The sequence below is a fragment of the Sciurus vulgaris genome (genome assembly GCF_902686455.1).
Source record: "Sciurus vulgaris genome assembly, chromosome: 13".
Taxonomy (NCBI): Eukaryota; Metazoa; Chordata; class Mammalia; order Rodentia; family Sciuridae; genus Sciurus; species Sciurus vulgaris.
This window is the reverse complement of record NC_136474.1, coordinates 17,123,625-17,142,794: the sequence shown is the minus strand read 5'-3', so window position 1 is coordinate 17,142,794 and position 19,170 is coordinate 17,123,625. Positions and strand designations below refer to the sequence as shown.

The window sequence follows — 19,170 nt, the reverse complement described above, 5'->3', positions numbered from 1 at the left end:
CTATATACTCACTATAATAGCTAAAAACAAACACTGACAATGCAAACACTGGTGAGGATGTGCAGTAACTGAACTGTCTCTAAATACAATGGTATAACCACTCTAGAAAGTGGTTTGGTGGTTTCTTCTAAAGTTAAACCTTCACTTACCCTAAAACTCAGAAATTCCACTCCCAGGTATTTACCCAAAAGATATGAAAATATAAGTCCCCACCCCCAAAAAAAGGCTTACAAACAAATATTTCTTGAAATTTTATTTATAATAATTCCAAACTAGAAAAATCCAAATAGACATCTTCAAGTGAATAGGTAATAAAATGTGGTATACTTATTAAGTGGAATGCAATTCAATATTTAAAAAGAACAATCACTGATATACTCAATAACATAGATGAATTTCAAACATGCTCAGCAAAAGATGCCAGAAACAAATGAGTACTTTCTAATTTCATTTTCTCATCTGTAGTGACAGAAATCAAACTCAATGGATAAAGGTTGGAGAAGGGCAGTCTGGGAACAATAAAAATATGGCAGACCTTATTAGGGATGATAGTTGAGCTCAAGTATCCATTTGTCAAAAGCAGAGGTCAGTCAACTACAGCCCCAGGGCCAAATCTAGCTTGTGGCCAATTTTGTATGGCTAGCAAACTAAGAATAGTTTTTACATGTTCAAAGGGTTTTAAAAATTTAAAAGAATTATATCTGACAGAGACTATAGGTAGCCCCCCAAATATCTGGATTTTTGTTTGGTTGGTTTGGTACTGTGGAATCAACCCACTGAATCACATTCCCACCCCTTTTTTATTTTAAGGCAGGGTCTCACTAAGTTGCTTAGGGCCTCGCTAAGTTGTTGAGGCTGGCTTTGAACTCCTGCTTCAGCATCCTGAGTTGCTGTACCTGGCGCAAAATATCTGGTACTTGACAGCAAAAGTTTGCCAATTCTTAGTCAAGATTCATCAAACTACTTCAGTATCTGCAGGGGATTTTGTCCAGGAGACAAAATCCATGGATGCTCAAGCTGTTCATATAAAATGGCATAGTATTTGCATAAAACCTAAGGCACATCCCTCCAAATACTTTAAATCACCTCTACATTAACTTATAACTAATACAATGTAAATGATATGTGAATAGTGGTTACGCTGAATTGTTTAGTGAATAATGGAAGAAAAAAAAAAAAAAAAGCCTGTACAAGTTCAGTATAGATGCATTACTTTGTAAATATTTTCAATCTGCAGTTGGTTAAATTCCCAGATGCAGAACTTCCATGTATGAAGGGCTAACCATACTTAAAATCAGTATTAAGTATTTTGATTCAAATTAAAGCTCATTAAAATTGATTTTAATAAAACTTTCCAGATGGGTTTGAATAGTCCATTTTAGATTTACCCTGTTATTTTTCCAGATGAGTTGACTTACCCAAAGTTACATAGCTAATTGGTGGCTTTTCTGTCTTAAATATATTTCATGCTTATAAAATTAACGAAACAGCTACTGATTGTTGTTATTCTTCATTTTTTCTTATGTCAAAGCATTTTTATGTGATTTGAAAATAACCTTTAAAAAATAACATGATTTTCTGCCATTAGATCTTTCATTGACAGTAATTGACTATATACTCTTTTAACAATTTTAAGTCATTCAGCAACTTTTTCTAATGCCATACTAGGTATAAACTGTATCCTAATAGGCAGAAATCTTAGCTAGCAGTGGATCAAAGTTAATAATTTTACCAAGGCCCAAGCTGTTGCTGGCACAACTATGAAGAGTTTACCCTGACTACCATATTCCCTTGGTCAGACTGTTATAAAAGCCTTGTCAAAATAAAATATCACAGACTGGATGTCTTAAACAAGAGAAATGTCCCCACAATTCTGAAAGCTAGAGATCTGAGATCAAGGTGTCAACCGCTCTGGGTGTCTTCCAGACCTCTCTCCTTGGGTTGCAGATGACTGCCTTCTTGCTAGGTCTTCATACATGCTTTCTGTGCATGCGTGAGCTTGGTGTCATTTTCTTCCTACCAGATCACTAGTCACATCAGATTGCAGCCCCACCCAATGGCCTGATTTCTATTTAATCAGCTTATTGAAGGCCCACCTTTAAATACAATCACATCCTTAACTACTGCAGCTGGACCTGTCCGTACACATGAATCTGGGTAGTGGCACGATTCAGCCCATAAAAGACCTCTTAACAGTCTTTCTCCATCAACCTGGCTCCCCTGTCTGCACACACAGACACACCAGAATACTAAAAAATGCAAATCTGATCATTTTCATCTCTGTAACATACTAAAGCACTTCAGAGCACTCTATGGCTCTAAAGATAAAGACCAGCATCTCCTCTAAGTGACTTTCAGTGCTCTTTATGATATGCACCTGCTTACCTCACCTCTGACAATTTAGGTCATGGTACTTTGTGTGTGTGTGTGTGTGTGTGTGTGTGTGTGTATGTGTGTTTGCACACACATTTTGCCACTCTCCGTTCCCAACAGACTCCCATTATTAAAATCATTCATAAATTCTGGACTCTGCATAGGCACCATATGCACAAAAGATTGTAAGCAAGTCTTAAGAGTCTTTAGCAGACACATTGTTTAGAGAGCTCCTGTGCTGAATTTAGAAATCAGTGTAAGACACTGTAAAAAACCTGACTGAGGTCTTCTCTTTGCAGAGAATAAGTAATTACAAACTACATATTTTAATAAATGTGAAATAAAATTAAAACAAGCTAAAGAAAATTTAGTGATTCTAAACATCATAATATAAAGGGATAAATATAACTGATGCCAGCAGAATGTTAATGCAATCATTATCATATCATCAATATCCATTACCTGTTAAGTTCATCCAGACACAAGCGCAGAGTTTCATAAGTTGTTAGAGCAATTTCACATTTCCTCTGCTTTATCCGAAGCAGTTCATTGTCTTTTTTGTTACCATGTAAAACAGTGACTCTGAAATATCCCCAGGTATCCAATTCATCCTTCCAGTTGTAGAGGACAGAAAGAGGAGCAACTATTAAGAACATCTAAAAGGAGAGGAGAAACGTTTGGTGTTTTTTAAAAATGAAAAAGAATGCCAAAGTGAAATTCAAAATATCAACAGTCCTTTGATTTAACTTTGATTTTGACACTAGCAAATAATAAATACAACTGAGTGACTGGCTATATTTGGTCATAAAAGACACTTAAACACTAACTATCCTGTCAGAACAAAATAGGTGCCCAATGTTGTCCAAAGGAACAGTTATTTTTTGATTTCCACTCATAGAAGGCACTGAAAGATAAAAGAGAAACAGCTCCCCAAAAGAGTAAAATCAGGAAGCCAGTAAAAACTTCAAGAGCCAAGTGGGTACTGTGAATACACAAAACAGGCCAAGCACTGTTCTTGAAATAGATGTTCTTCTGGAGTACTCTGCCCTTTTCATTTTCCAAGCCCATTTCATCTATCCCTGTCTCAGAAAACCTCAGTTGAAGACATGGAAAATACCCTGGAACACTGAATCAATGAGAAGGAAACTCCACCTCTCTTAGCACTTTATAAGTAGCCTACCTATATTTACTTCCATGTCCTGTATTCCCAACTGTGACCTTTGAACTTAAAGACAACCTTTGAACTTATTCTGTGGCTCCCATCCATCCTTTCTTGCAACCTAGAGTCAATGTTGCAGAAATTGCCCCCAATCTTCCCTAAAGAACTAGATTTCTATTTTCAGTAGACCACATCTATGGGCAAACATATTTCCCAGAATTCAAAAAACAAGCTATACAAAGAAACAAAACAAAAACCTCTTCCTCAACCTTACAGCTCTCTAGCTACTGCTCCATCACTCTACTCTACAGCAGGGATTTTCAAGAGATGCTTATTATCTCAACTTTCCTCCTGCTCCTTCTTCAATGGATGCAAAAAGGACATCCGCCCTAATGCCTCTGCTGTACTTTAGGAATGAAATGTCCCCCAAGGGCCCATGTGCTAAAGAACTGGTCCCCAGCCAATAGAGCTGTTAGGAAGCCCGGCTTACTGAGAGGAAATTAGGCCATTGGGAGTGTACCACGGGAGGAGACATTGGGACCCCTGACTCTTCTGTCTCTCTCTTTCACTTCCCAGCCATGATGACATGAGCAGCTTCCTCTGATATGCACTCCAACCATGATTCATGGACCAACCAACCACGGACTGAAATCTCCAAAACTGAGAGTCAAATTAAACCTTTTCTTCTTGGGAGCTATTTATTTCAGGTATTTTGTCACAGTGACAGAAAGCTATCACAATCTTCAACAAAAATAGTACTTTTAAAGATTACTAACATATTTGTTTTTCATATGAATGCTTTAGTGTTCTACGGATATTTCCTGTATAACTCGTATACTGCTGTCACCAAAAACTTTTAAGTTTTTAATGTTTTTATTTCTCATTACCAATATTCCTAACCTGCTATATTTACCAGAATTACCAGTAAGTTTCTTCTATAGTTTTATAATTGTCTTACTTGATAGAGATGATACAATTAAACATAATGAAAATAGAATAATATACTGCTCTAAATGCTGCCCTCTCTCCTGTGTAACAGTTCATCTAAGCTATAAGTCACCTGTAAAATTCGAACCTGTGACTATGTTTTGGAAAGACAAAGACGACTAACCTCCTGAATATGAGAGTTCCTTTCCCCATCCCATCATCAAACATATATAAGTATTTTCTTGTCATATTTGGTTCATTTCAAATAACTTTGCTCTTTCGAGTTTATCCTATGATTCCATTTTTCTTCTACTTTCAAAGATAAAATCAGGGCTTTAAGAACTAAGTTCAATTATAGATCTCCCTTCTAATTTTGTATATTACCAGATGAAAATACTAGGTCCAAATTCCACCTGAGTCCTGATAGTAATTTTCCAATTCCAGCAGTACCTATAACACAACTGCAATACCAAGAATTTGTCCAACAGCCATAACTGCACAAGTTGCCAAGGTAAATGCATAAGGATGTTCACAGTAGCTTTCTCTATAACATAATCTTCTTGTTACTAACAGGGACTAAAGAAATTGTTTACAGTAAATAAAATAATTGAAAAGTACTTATGTTCATTCACCAGTACTGCTTCTTATGTTGGTTTTGTCAATGCCAAAATAACCTCTTCCTCTGTATTATGAATTTCACTTAGAGTCTCTAAAGCTTTATCATAAAAGATAGTAATACTTTAAAATAAATTTACTACTACTCATTTTCATACAGGCTAAACTATAATCTAAACTTAGCCTAAATCTAAAGAATTCTTCCAAGAATAAGTATTTGAAACACATAGTTTGTGTCTTTTCCTTTAGGAATCTACTCTTGGCACATCTATTTCATACATTTTTTGACTATTATTCAGTTGAAAAGTTTTTAAATGTATACGAGATGTATCATATCCCACACAAATACCTCAAATCTACCACTCCTTAATTTGTAACTTCAGTTAACTAAAAGGCGGGGTTCAAAGAGTTCTGACATTAATTTTTCAGGATTCTGTTGTAATTCTGTGATTAACATAATAAGTGTAAATAAATTGACTTCTTCTGTAGCTAACTTTCAAAAATGCACATTGCTTTAAATGGACCAATACAGATGGCTCTTTCCAGAATTTCATCAGTCATAATTTTGTTTCTATTTACTTCTGGAAAATACTATATGATGTCAATGATGAACTTCTTAAAAACTTTACAGTTCAGATGATTAACTGAACAAATGTATGTGCTGATACCAATGACAACAAATATAAAAATAAATCTGTAATAGTGCCAGAACGCCTAGAGGGGCACCACCAGTAGATCAAAGTAGTGCCGGAGCAGAGGAGAACCAGCATAACCTGAGAAATCCATCCAGCATCTATGAAAGAGAAAAAAATTTTTAAAAAGGCCGTTTTCCTAAAAGGAATCTGAAACAAGAAGCAAAACAAACTGTCACAAAGCAGCTGAGGCTGTTGCAAGGACTGGGTCAAGAGAAGAAATTGCTGAGTGACTTTAAGAAGGTACAAATAGCCATGAGCCAAAGAAGCTGATTTTACAATCAGTCCCCAGCTTCCCCTACATAAAGTACTGGGCATATTTTTATAAAGCTGAACTTATTCGGAAGCATTCTACAGTGAGCATTAGGAACAATGAACATTTTTGAATTTCAAAGATAAAATGCTAAACACTCTCAACACTACCAAAAAAATTTCCTTTTCAAGGGAAAAAAAAAGGTCAGTTCAGCATTGAACCCTCATATGCAATATGGATTAACAGAACATAATAAAACGATTTTGTTAAGCTTACAAGCTAAAACTTTAAACTTAAACTTCTACTGCAAATAAACTGCCAATTAAGTGTGAGAGCAATATACAAACAAGAATTATGAAACAAGAATTGAAGATGTTGAACAAGCAAAAACTAGTACAAACACAAAAAGAAATGAAGGAACTCAAAGTCACAGCAGGAAAATGTATTATATTTCTCTCAGGTTCCAATTCCTCAAATAAATCAATCATAACAGTATCAAGAATTTTAACAATGCAATTAACAAAATGATTAAATAGAAATACTATGTGGCCATAATAACAAAGAATGTAAGATAGAAGTAGACATTTTAAAACAACAGAGACTACACAAAGCACAACATCAGAGCATTAAAAACACTTAACCATGAATTCAACCCCAAAGAAAACATTGAGGCTATATTATCTATTACCTATTATATAATTTATTATGCTAGTGTGATGGGCTGACAGATCTGGCTCCATGAGAATGTTATAGACCAGACTTGCAGGGAAATGACTAAACAGATTCCATTTTGCTCTGAGACTCCATGTTATGTAGGAAATAAATTTCTCCCATGGGAACACCCCACCTCTGTGCCCATCATCAGTTACTTGATGTGACATGTTTAATAATATATAATGGCAACTCCTATGTAGTAAAGAATTGCTCTCTTTTGATCCCTATTGCTCCTAAACAATGTACCATGTAAACAGTGATTGTGTGGATGTTAGTAACCATCTTTAGTTTGTACCTAGGTAAGGGTCATTTTGACCCACTTCCCCCTCTGTCGATGATCTCATGATGTTAATGGGTAATTTTGAATCATAGCAACAGACATTTATGATTAATGTGATTTTTGGTATAAGAACCCCTACAACCCTGTGGTCGGGGCTATTCTCCCAATAGCCATTTTTTGGGGCATTGTGTGAGACAGTCAGCTGGCCGGCTTAATAAAGACTCTCAAATTTGGACTTCTCAGTGGTGATGGGTCTGTTCTTAAGTTGTGCCCCACAACACTAGTTAAAGTAGTAATAAGGGCTGGGGTTGTGGCTCAGTGGTAAAGCACTTGCCTCAAGCATATGAGGCACTGGGTTCGATCCTCAGCACCACATAAAAAAATAAAGATATTGTATCCATCTACAACTAAAAAAAATTTTTTAAAAAAGTAGTAAGAAAACTAGAACTGAACAACAAAAGCTAAGCCCTCCTGTCATTCTGTACTCCAATATATCTATTCACCTAGAAATTTTAAAACTTCCCTTTAAAACAGTAGCTGGTTAAAAGAGAAGAAAATTAGAATCACAGATAATTTAGAAAAGAATAATGAAAAGATTACATCATAATTTATGGAATGTAGCCGAAGCAGTAATCACAGGAACATTTTAGTTTTAACAAAATTTATTAGAATATAAAAAAGCTGAATGAAAATAAATAAATCAAAATTTCAACTAAAGACGACAGAATAATAGCAATATACATTAGAGCAAGGAATTTACATGCACACAAATTCACAGAGAAAGAAAAGAAGGAAAAAAGGAAACAAGGCATTAGTGACAACTGAGGTAGCTATTAGCATATCTTATCACACCATCAAATAAGCACCTTTCTTTTCTCTCCTCCCAGGCTTGTTCTAAAATATTTTAAACCCTTTAATTATATTTAAATTTTAAAATATTACTTTACACTTCCCTTTTTTCTTTCCCCCACCTGCTGTCACAAGTAGCACACGAAAGCTATATAGGCTCTGCACTAAATTTAAAACAAAAAAACTGAATCCAGGGCTAAAAGCAATGCTTGAGTTCTTCAATTCTTAAGATACATTAAGATTCACCATGCTTTTAGGATCCAATCAAATCTGACATGTAGGAGGCATTAATGCTATAAAAAATAGTAAGAGAATTTAATTATAATAATGTAAGTGAATACTTCTCAAAATTCTGTACAAAAATGGTCCTTACAACAGACTAGAGTAAACTTGGAATTCTCAGTAATCTTGTATATAAGACATGTATGAAACAGACTCTATTTTATAACTCGTGGTAAGTAGTTCATTACCATAATAAAATAATGATCTTCATAAAATCACTTCATCCCTGTTCCCAATCCAGTTTCCTGGATGCTGAGGATAATATAAAAGACACAGAAGTATAATATATTGTTTTTGCATTTCATTGTTTTACTAGAAATCTCTTATTTTTTGTAAGAACCATGTATATTTATAAACATATTTCAAAAGGAGAGAGCTGAAGTAAGAATATGAATAGCAGACACAGGCAGAGACTAGCAGAGATAGAGTCTTTCTAGTTTCAGCTTCCTTGAATAGGTAGAATTTGTTTCATAGTTTTGAGATGCAATCAGTCTCCCTAGCAACTCTAAATATCAAGACATACTTTCGTTACCAATATCTATAACTGTCTCCTTTTCATTCTTGCATAAATGAAAAACAACATAATGAAGACTTAATTAACTTTACATGTGCATTTATGGAAGTTTAACAAATTGAGCAAATCACGTAAATCTAATGAAGTAATAGATCGAAATCCCAAAACAAATTCAAGCTGAAAATTATATTCTGCCATTCTGAGAGACAATCAAATTTAACTAGAAGAAGAAATTGGTAATCCTTCAAAACTTAGACCTTCGCAATAAATATTTTAATGTTTTTAAATTCTTGTTTTAAAATGTATACTATGTTCTGTGAAATTTAAATGTTTTCTGTGCCTTTACAATTCCAGCTTCATGAGTCGAGTATTTCTATGTACTTTACCTTTTTTGCTGTAGAAGAAAGGGGTTCCTTCTTCATACTTCTTAGTAAAAATTCTGGCATGTTATTTTCAATATCTTCACGCGTTCCCTTTTTATGCAAAACTGCGGCCAGAAATGAAATAACCTGGGATGAAGGGAAGATTTTTTTTAGTCACTGTGGATAATGTATCGTTATACGAAATATTACTGCTTACATGACTATCCAATGAGTGACAAAGTATGTAGGAATAGATTTGTTGGGGTAAATATAAAATGAAACACTAGTATTGATTTTCCTCATTTGTATTAACAAAAAAGTACATAATAATATTGCTTCCCTGAACGCAGTAGGAAAAAACATATTGCCACCCCTTTCATGCTCAGTAGTACCCACTCAGTGAATTTTTTTCTTAATTCCACCAGGCGGGACATTACCTTCTTATTTGTTTCTATCCATGGAAACTATCTCTTCCTATCCTCTATTAGAATAAACTGTATACATTCTTCTTTCCTTGTAGAGAAATAACACTGTAAAAGGAGTACTATTTGGCTCATAAATTTGTACACTTCTGTTTATCTAATAAATAAAGGTAGAATGACAGAATGTTATTTTAAGATAGTCTAAAATAATTCATCAATACAACTGCTACTTTGAATAACAGCTACTCCCCAAAAATCAAGTGAGAAAGAAAGAAAAAAGAACACATAATTTCATGTACCAGTAGCAAGAAACAGTCAATCAATTAGACATTGGTTGGAATTTCAGTTCTGGGTACTTGGCGGTTACGTGAACTTGGACAAGGTAGGTAATCTCTCTGAATAATATCTGTAAAAATGGCAAAAATAATATTGGAATGATTGTTTTAAAGACTAGAGGGAAAGTGTATGAGGTGTCTATATGGAAGAAAAGAATCGATCGTTACTTAAAAATAAATTAGAGAAATATTAAGACCTAAAGAACAAAACTATGAGAGAACTAGAAAAACTATAGAAAAAGGAATTTTTAACATATAGATACCAATAATCTGAATCACAAATGACAGAAGAAAAAGAATGACTGGCACATGGGAAATATCTGAAGAAATCAAAGTTGAAAATTGTTCAAAAAACAAAACTAAAAATCATAGATTCAATATCTAATAAGGACACCAAGCCAAGGGAGAGCTGGGGACCAATCAAACCAAAAATAGCAAACAAACTTACAGGGGCTGGGGTGGTGGCTCAGTGGTGGAACGCTTGCCTGGCATGGTGAGGCTCTGGGTTCAATCCTCAACACCACATCAAAACAAATAAAATAATAAATAAAATAAAGGTATTGTATCCATCTATAACTAAAAAATATTTTAAAAACTTACAAGTATCCACAAGCAGGTGCTTCACAGAAAAAAATGAATACAGAAAAATAATCTTAAAAACAGAAGAAAAAGCAACCGACTACCTATAAAGCTGCCAAGAGGTAGATAAATAGCTTCCCCTGCACTAAAAACAATGGAAGACACACAATAAGAGAATATTTTCAAAGTTCCAAAGAAAATGAAAGCAACCTACATTTTTATACCCAGTAACAATATTCAAGAATGAAGAGTAAAGATAATTTCATACAACCAAAAACTGGGTCAATTCGTCACCAGAAGAGCCACACTGGCACAAAGAAAATAATCCCAAATAGATGAGTGATGCAAGCAAAAACAAAAAGCAACAAAAAATGGCATATTTATAGGAAATAGAAACACAGATTGACATTTTGAAAAAAAAATGTTTCACTGGGACCAAATAAAAGAATTAGAAGCTATGACACCAACTGCATTTGAGTCAAAGGGAGCACAAGCATAACTACAACACTCTGAGGTCTTTTCGCTGCCCAGAGATAAAAGTTATAATTTAGATTTTGATAAGTCAGAAACGTTGTAAACTATGGGGTAACTAGAAAAACAAAAGAACGTGTAACTACCTCCCTAATAGAGGTGGAAAACAGAACAATTCAAAACAATCTACCCAAAAGAAGGCAAAAAAGAGGAAAAAAATAAACACAAATGACACAGAACGAGTAAAAACAAATAGTAAAGTAATAGATTAATCCTACGTATATTAAAAAGTATGTTACATGGAAATGAACCAAATGCTCTATATAAAACACAAAGATTGTCAGACAATGGCACATAAAATGTGTGTCGTTTACAAGGAAAACATTTAAAATGATAAAGGCACTGTTTAAGAACAGAAAAACATGTAAACAAAAACCAAAAAATTTGTATACTATGCTAATATCAGTTAAAGCAGCCTATGAGGCAAAAAGCAATTCTAAATTAGAGACATACTCTAACCATAACGATAAAAATTAATTCACTTGGAAGTTATAAAAAGTCTAAACTAGTAAATTTAAAAGAATTTACTGAAATAAAAATAAAAAAATTCACAAACACAATGGTAGGTTTTAAAATAACTCAGCAGTCAATCAATGAAGATTTAGACAGATGTGAATAACATGGTAAGCGAACTTGACCTAATGAGCACAGAACACTACATACTACTGCAAACCAGTTTCATTTCTAGTACACATACCAGAGCTGACATATAGTAGGCTATACAGCAAATCTCAACACATTTTAATAGGCAGAAATCATACAGAATACATTTTGATTACAATGCAAGAAACTAGAAATAACAAAAATGTAAATGAAAAAATCCCCAAATGTTTGGAAGGTAAGGAATACACTTGAAAGAAATCACAATGGAAATTAGAAAATGTTTTGAATTGAACGAGTACGAGTTACACATCAGACTTACAGAATTCAGCTAAAGCTGTGCCTTAGGGACTCAAATACATATATTAGGAAAGAAGAGAAGCTATTAATCAGCTATCTAGAAACTATCTCAAAATTTATTAAAAACAGGAATTTTAACATAAAAAAGTAGAGTAAAAACTACCAAAAGGATAAAGTTAAATGATCATTCTTTGGAAAGATTTTTCAAAGTAATAAATCTCTGACAAAACAGATGCAAAAGGATAAGCCAAAAAGCAAACAAAAAATAAGCATAGAATACATAATGCCAAAAGGCCTGACCATTTAAATCACACGGAGAAACAAAGTTGTCAAAACTGACACAGAAAATTTATGTACTCATACAATCACTGAAGAAAACCAACTACATAATTATAAACCTCCCACAAAGAAAATTATGGGCTAGATGTCTTTACCAACGAATTCCACTTAATTCTTAAATATAATGCCCATTGTAAACTCCTCTGGGGTCAAGAAAATTGGGGGTGGGGGGACAAGAGGGGTGGGGTGTTTCAATTTGTTTTAGGAGTTCAGTATAACTTTGAGAAGAAAACCTGTCAAGAATATCATCATTGCTCTTACTCATTAAAAGCAAAACTCTAAAACAAATTATTAGCAAACAGAACACAGAAATTTAAAAGCATGAAAGTAAGCAAGAAATATATACCAAAACCAAGTTAGGTTTACTTTGAAAATATAAGTTTGAATTAATCCTCAAATTTAGGTATTAGGTAAGTATTAGTTAGCTATTTCAAGCATTATACTTAGCATTCATAACTTAGTTTCCTTAAAGTGAGACTAGGATGACATATGACAAGAAATTTATATCTTATGTGAAGTGGCACACAAAGTATACTAGGAATAGTTAAGAATACAGCAGTCACCAAAAAAATAGCTTTTCATCCTTGTGACAAAATACCAGAGATAAATAACTTAAATGGAGGAAAGATTTATTTTGGTTCCTATTTTCAGAGGTTTCAGTACCTGGTTGGACTGGTTGCTTTTGGGCTTGTGGTAATATGTTACCTCATGGTGGCAGAGGAGGTTGCTCACCTCATAGTGGTCAGGAAGTAGAGAGAGAAAGGGGCCAGGGTTCCAAGATCCTGTTCAAAGGGTACACCCCCAATGACCTAAATTCCTCCCACTAGGTCCCACCAACCTCCTAAAGGTCCCACCACCTCTCTACAGAGCAGTCAGTCAAGGACTAAGTCTTCAACATATGGCCCTTTGGGGACATTTAGGACTCAAACAATAACAGAAGTGTAGCTTAAAATTAAAAAGTCAACAGAATTTCAAAGAGTGTAATTCTAAAAAATATCCTATCAACTCAGAAGAAGGCAGGAAGAAGGAAGACTAGAACAGAAAACAAAGTGTTCAAAGAGAACAAATACAAAAATGTTATAACCAAATCCAAACATACCCATACTTTAAATGTAAATGGGCTAAATACTCCAATTAAATATCAGAGATTGTCAGAATAGATAAAAGAGCTATGTACAAGAGGCACACTTTAAAGACAATGGTAGCTTGAAACAAAGGATTGGGGGATAATATCATTTAAAAGTAAGATTACTGGAGTGGCTATCTTAATATCAATTGAAGTAAATGTCAAGAAGAGTATGGCCAAAAACAGGGTATTTCATAATGATAAAGTGGCCAATTCTTCAAGAAGACATAAAAGTCATAAAGATTGTTACCCTAATATTAGAAGGAAAGGTCTTCGAGACCTGTATTTAAGAGAAATCAGTAAGAGGCAGAATACAGGATAAGAGTGAATGACTCAATCTTAGGAACACACATACTTATGAAAATTCTAGCTTGTTCAACAAAGTAAAAAATAGCAGTACTTCATAAGAATTAAAAACTTCAGTATATCATAAAACAGTATTAAGAAAATGAAGAGGAAGCTCAAGAATGGGAAAAATATTTACAAACCATGTACCTATAAGGGTTTAATTTCCAAGATCTGTAGAGAAGTCTTATAACTCAATAACAAAAGGTAACCCAATTAAAAAAACAGACCCAAAGACTTAAATATTTATTTCTCCAAAGAAAATGTACAAATGGCCAATATGCACATAAAAGACATTCAACATCAAAGAGCATTAAAAAAAAGCAAAATGAATCCATAATGAGATCACTTTGCACATACTAAGCTAAAAGGAAAAGAAGTTACAAAATTTATGAGTCAGAGAAACAGGAAACCTTGCACATTGCTGATGGAAATGTAAAATGGTATAGGCACTGTGGAAATGGTACGGTCAGTTCCTCAAGACAAAAAAACATTTGAATTATCAGATGACCAAGTAATTTCACTCCAAGGAATTCCACTCCAATAATTCCATACGAGAAATGAAAAGATGTCTATACAGAAACCTGTCCATTAATGTTTCTAAAAGCAATATTCATAATAGCCAAAAGGCAGAAGCAACCCAAGTGTCCATCAAAGGATGAAAAGATAAATTGTCTTATAGACATACAATGCAATATTTTTCAGCCATAAAAAGGAAGCAGGATACAACTTGAATGAGACTTGAAAACACTACCATAAGTGAAAGAAGTCAGATACAAAATGTCATATATTACATGATTTCTTTATATGAAATACTCAGAAGAGGCAAATCCTTGGAGACAGAAGGAAAATCTGTGGTTGCCATGGGATGGGGGAAGGGATAAATGAAGAATGGTTACATAAGGGGTATGGGTGGACTGTTCTGATGAAAAAGTTTTGAAAACTAGAGAGAAGTGGGAGTTGCACAGCATTGTAAATGCACTGAATTGTATACTTTGAAGTAGTAACTTACAGTGTATGCATTTCACCTAATAAAAAATTATAGCTTGCATTTTTATAAGAACTCATTTGGGTATGATGGTGTCATCAAAATTATTTTTGTTCTTCAAAAAGCAAAAAAAGTATATAATGTGTTTTTAGTACATATCAAGGATCCAATAAACAGTAGTTATCATTCATTTTCCATTTATAGTATCATTCCTTTAAGGTAAGGAAACTTGGTTCCCATACATAATCCTATATATTACCATAGAGTAGATTTTGAGCAAATTATCCTGTCAAAAAGATTATAAAATAATGATAAAAGAAGAATGGTCAAAACTTATCCTGAGCCTTAAAACAGTCTAACAAAATTTGCACTTTAATTTGTAGGAGTTACAGCAAAATTCGGAGTTTGACCAACCAGTCTTATACTACTTATGTGATCATGGGTAATTTATGTAACTGCTCTATAAATTTACTTTTTCATCAATAAAATGGAGGCAATGATGCCTAATTAATATAAATGTTAAATGAAAAATGGCTATCATAGAGCCAGGCACATAGAGAAAAATAAATATAAGATATAATTACAGAACCATACTATTGCCCAATTCAATATAAAATTCGCTAATGCCTTCTATAAAACTGTATTTACTACCTACTACATGACAGGCACTGTGTAATGCTGAAACAGTTTGGACAACAGGCTATTCTGATTGATTCAGTAATATGAAATCCAGCTGATTTTGGGGTGAGGGACAAAATGGTGGTGAGAATAGACACTGAAGGAGCATGGGTAAGAAAAAGTAAACAAATAAACAGAAAACAAACAGCTAAAGAATTCAGGGAGAGATTAATGTGAATAAACTGGCTGATATGCCACAAAGATTAGAGAAGGCAAATAACTGAATTTAAGAAGAAAACTTAAATACTTTTAATATCATCTAAGTGAAAGATTTTTGATGCATGTTCAGAATTTACACTTTGTATTTTAATCAGTTAAGCTTAAAGTTTTATATTCGAAATTTTATATTCAAAAATATGTAATTAAAGTTTAGAATTGATTGAATTTCTTGATGTAAATATTCATATCATTTTGGGCCCCCACAACTTCATGGAATATAATTTAACACTGAATCACGGAAAATGTACAATGAAAAGTTCAGGTAACCAGGGTATTGACAGGAAGGGGACAAGTAAACTTTGTAGAGTGAGAGAATCATTCTGTATCTTGATCAGCATATTTGTTACTCAGATAAATACATTTCAAAACTCCTGGAACTGTATACTTAAGATCCGTGAATTTTACTATTTGTAATCATATTTTAAGTAAAGACATGCACCCACATAAACACACATACATTGATATACATATATGAATGGTATATGCATTAAAAAGTATATGTATCTCTTTTATAAATAGAATGTATATCTCCTTATATATATTCACTTTAATTTTAGACAACCATTCCTCAAAGGTTACTTAAAAGTACTGAACTCTAGCTAATGAAATGTATACTCAAGTGTCTGTGGATCAAATATACTGATGTCTGCCACTTTAAAATGCAGCAAAAGATAGACTGATGGATGGATAGGTATGTGATGAAACCATGAGTAACGAAATGTTAACAAAAGCTAGGTGGCTTATGTATGGCTTTTCATTCCACAATTCTTTTCACTCTTTATATTTGAAAAGTTTGATATTGGGGGAAAAAAATCAGTTTAGAACCTTTGACAATTTAGAAAAAAAGCTGATTATAAAATAGTAGTGAACACACAACTCCATTTTTTGTTAATTTCTATATGTGTATGTTCATAGATATGCACATATGAAATATGTATGTGTAGGTATACATATATTTATATATGTTGCATAGTCAACTATTCCCTCTTAACTAGATCCTTTCAATTCACTTAAAAAATACTCAAGAATGACTGATCCCCAAACATAAAACAACAAAGAAGAAACTCCCTTAAAATCCCACACCTCTTGCTTCAGCTACTAAGTCACTCCTGTCCCCTTTCAAAGTTACATTTCTGATTTTAAAAATTTTTTTTATTTGTTCTTTTTAGTTATACAGGACAATAGAATGTATTTTGACATATCATACATACATGGAGCATAACTTCCCATTTTTGTAGTCGTGCATGATGTGAAGTTACACTGGTCGTGTTTTGTATATGAACATAGGCAAGTGATGTCCCATTAATTCTACTGTCTTTCCCATTCCCATACTCTCTCCCTTTCCCCGACTTCCTCCTCCTATCCAATCTAGCGAACTGCCCCCCAGCTTATTGTGAGTCAGCATCCACAGATCAGAGAGAACATTCAGGCCTGCCTGAGGTTTTGGGGATTGGCTTATTTCACTAAACATGATATTCTCCAGCTCCATCCATTACTGCAAAGGTAATAATTTCATTCTTCCTTAAGGCTGAGTAATATTCCACTGTGTATATGTACCACATATTCTTTATCCACTCATCTGCTGAAGGGCACCAAGGTTGGTTCCACAGCTTGGCTACTGCGAACTGAGCTGCTGTGAACACTGAGGCGGCTGCATCATTCTAGTGTACAAAGTCCCATTACTTAACGAGGAGCTATACTTCTCCTCTCCATGTTTTCACTTACTCCATCTTCTGCCCCCAAAACTCCAGCAAAATGGCTTTTACTGAAGATACCAATGACTTCTATGTCACCACACCAAATGGACATTTTTCAATCCTCACCCTTGGTGGAATACAAAATATCAAATTGACCTACTTTTAAATTTAAAGTAAGGACAGGACATTATTTGGTATGTAAAACAAACTTTAAAAAAACAAAAACAAAAAAGCTGGATGCCTGTAGTTCCAGCTACTCAGTCTCAACCCAAGAGTTCTAGAACAGCCTGGAGAACACAGTGACACATCAGCTCCAAAAAAGTTTAATTTCATCATATGACCAAGTTTGAAAATAAAAAGCAGAAAACTTAAAGGATAAAATCAGGAAAAGGGACCAGGGGATGAAAAAGAAAAGAAGACAAAACTATAGTTCAGGTAGTAAATGCCACTGTTCTATTTTCATTACTACCCAATTCTATAGTATTTTGAAATTCAAATGAACTTACTAACTATTGTTCACATTTCTTCAACTGGCTCAGTCTTTATATCTATAGAAGCTCTACCAAATGACCTATTATGTAGAATTTATTCTCCAACTTACAACAACAATAATCAAAGAAGTGAGTCCCTGGGGATCAGACAAATCTAGCCTGGTATCAAAATCAGTACAGAAACTATTTCCTAATCTTCAGGAGCTGATCCCTCAAAGACTTTCATAGCACATTCAGAGTATGTAACACAGCAGCTCAAAGTCTTTCAATGAAACCAGCATGTCAGGTAGTAAGAAATTCTGCAATCAAATCAGCCTTTAAAAATAATCCTGTAAAATGGAAAATAAAAGGAATTTCTCTCTAAACATGGGCTCTGGCATGAAAGATAAGCTTCAAATTTGAGGCTAAATATGCATAAAAATTTGAATTGTATTAATTTTTTTTTTTTTGGGCGGTGCTGGGGATTGAACCCAGAGCCTTGTGTAGTCCAGGCAAGCACTCTACCACCTAAGCTATAACCCCAGCCCCTAGGTGGTCATTTTTTATAATATTGTCATATTTCTGACTTTGAAGATGCACATGCACTGACTAGTCAAAGAACAGTAAAGAACATTCCAGTATATGCAAAAACAGTATATGTAAAGAGTCACAGCAGAGCTGTCTTTATTTTCCTGTAGTACTCCTCCACTTATCTCAGTCACATCCTGAAGGTTCCTTTCTTTATTCTTGTCACCCGTCCTCCCAAGGAAACAAATGCATTCATTCCACAAACAATTTAGCACCTCCCCTATGGGGGCCTAGGCTACCTGCCTTGCCTGGGCTTAAAGGAATACGCTATGATTACTGGAGGATTTCATTTAACCTCGCTCTTCACACCAGATCTTCATTCATAGTAGTATGATAGGCTATTTTTAAATGTTAAACTTTGTTTTTCACTTATCTTTAAGCTCCACTAACCAACCGAACAAAACAGCAAAATTCAATTAGGAAGGAAACACAATGACTTCTTCCCAATCTAGACAACCACTTCTGAAAATCCAGGGCGATTGTTTAGATTAAAGTCTAGAGTCAATAATCTTTTTGGATCACAACCTCCTTGAAAAATCTAAGCTAAGGACCCTGCAGCAGGCAGTTACTAACAGAGTTCCCAGCAATTTCCACTTCTGCTTATTCATAGCCTTCCTCCCACTGAGCTTGGACTGGCTTTAGCAACTTGCTTCTACTAGACAGAAAGTACAAAGGAGGGGACAGCATTTGTGATTAAGTTATAAAACCATGGCTACCACCTTACTAGCACTTTCTCTTGCCCTCTGACTTGCTTTCCTGATAAGCAAGCTATGCTGTGAGATGTTCCATGACGAGGTTCAGCAGCAAGAAGCACGAGTCCCCAGAGGAACCAAATCTGACCAAAAACCACAGGAGCTCGGAAGCAGCGCATCATCCCCAATCCAATGTGAAGGCAGCAGAGCCAGAGCGTCCAGCTAAGCTGTACCTGGATTC

At 34.4% G+C, this 19,170-nt stretch overlaps 1 protein-coding gene across 3 annotated transcripts in view; it reads right to left on the bottom strand.

Moving 5' to 3' along the window:
- Positions 1–19,170, bottom strand: part of ERCC6L2 (ERCC excision repair 6 like 2) — a 110,762-nt gene that overhangs the window by 87,188 nt on the left and 4,404 nt on the right. For 2 of the 3 annotated variants that reach the window (XR_013758741.1, XM_079108819.1), the window contains exons 3-4: positions 9,045–9,167; positions 2,836–3,029 (exon numbers count right to left, since the gene is read on the bottom strand). Coding sequence is in view for 1 of the 3 variants with exons in the window: in XM_079108819.1 (XP_078964945.1) it covers positions 2,836–3,029; positions 9,045–9,167 (317 nt within the window). In the remaining 2 variants the exon portion in view is untranslated. Of the gene's footprint in view, positions 1–2,835; positions 3,030–9,044; positions 9,168–19,170 lie in introns of those variants that run through there. The other variant, XM_079108820.1, reaches the window with a different exon arrangement.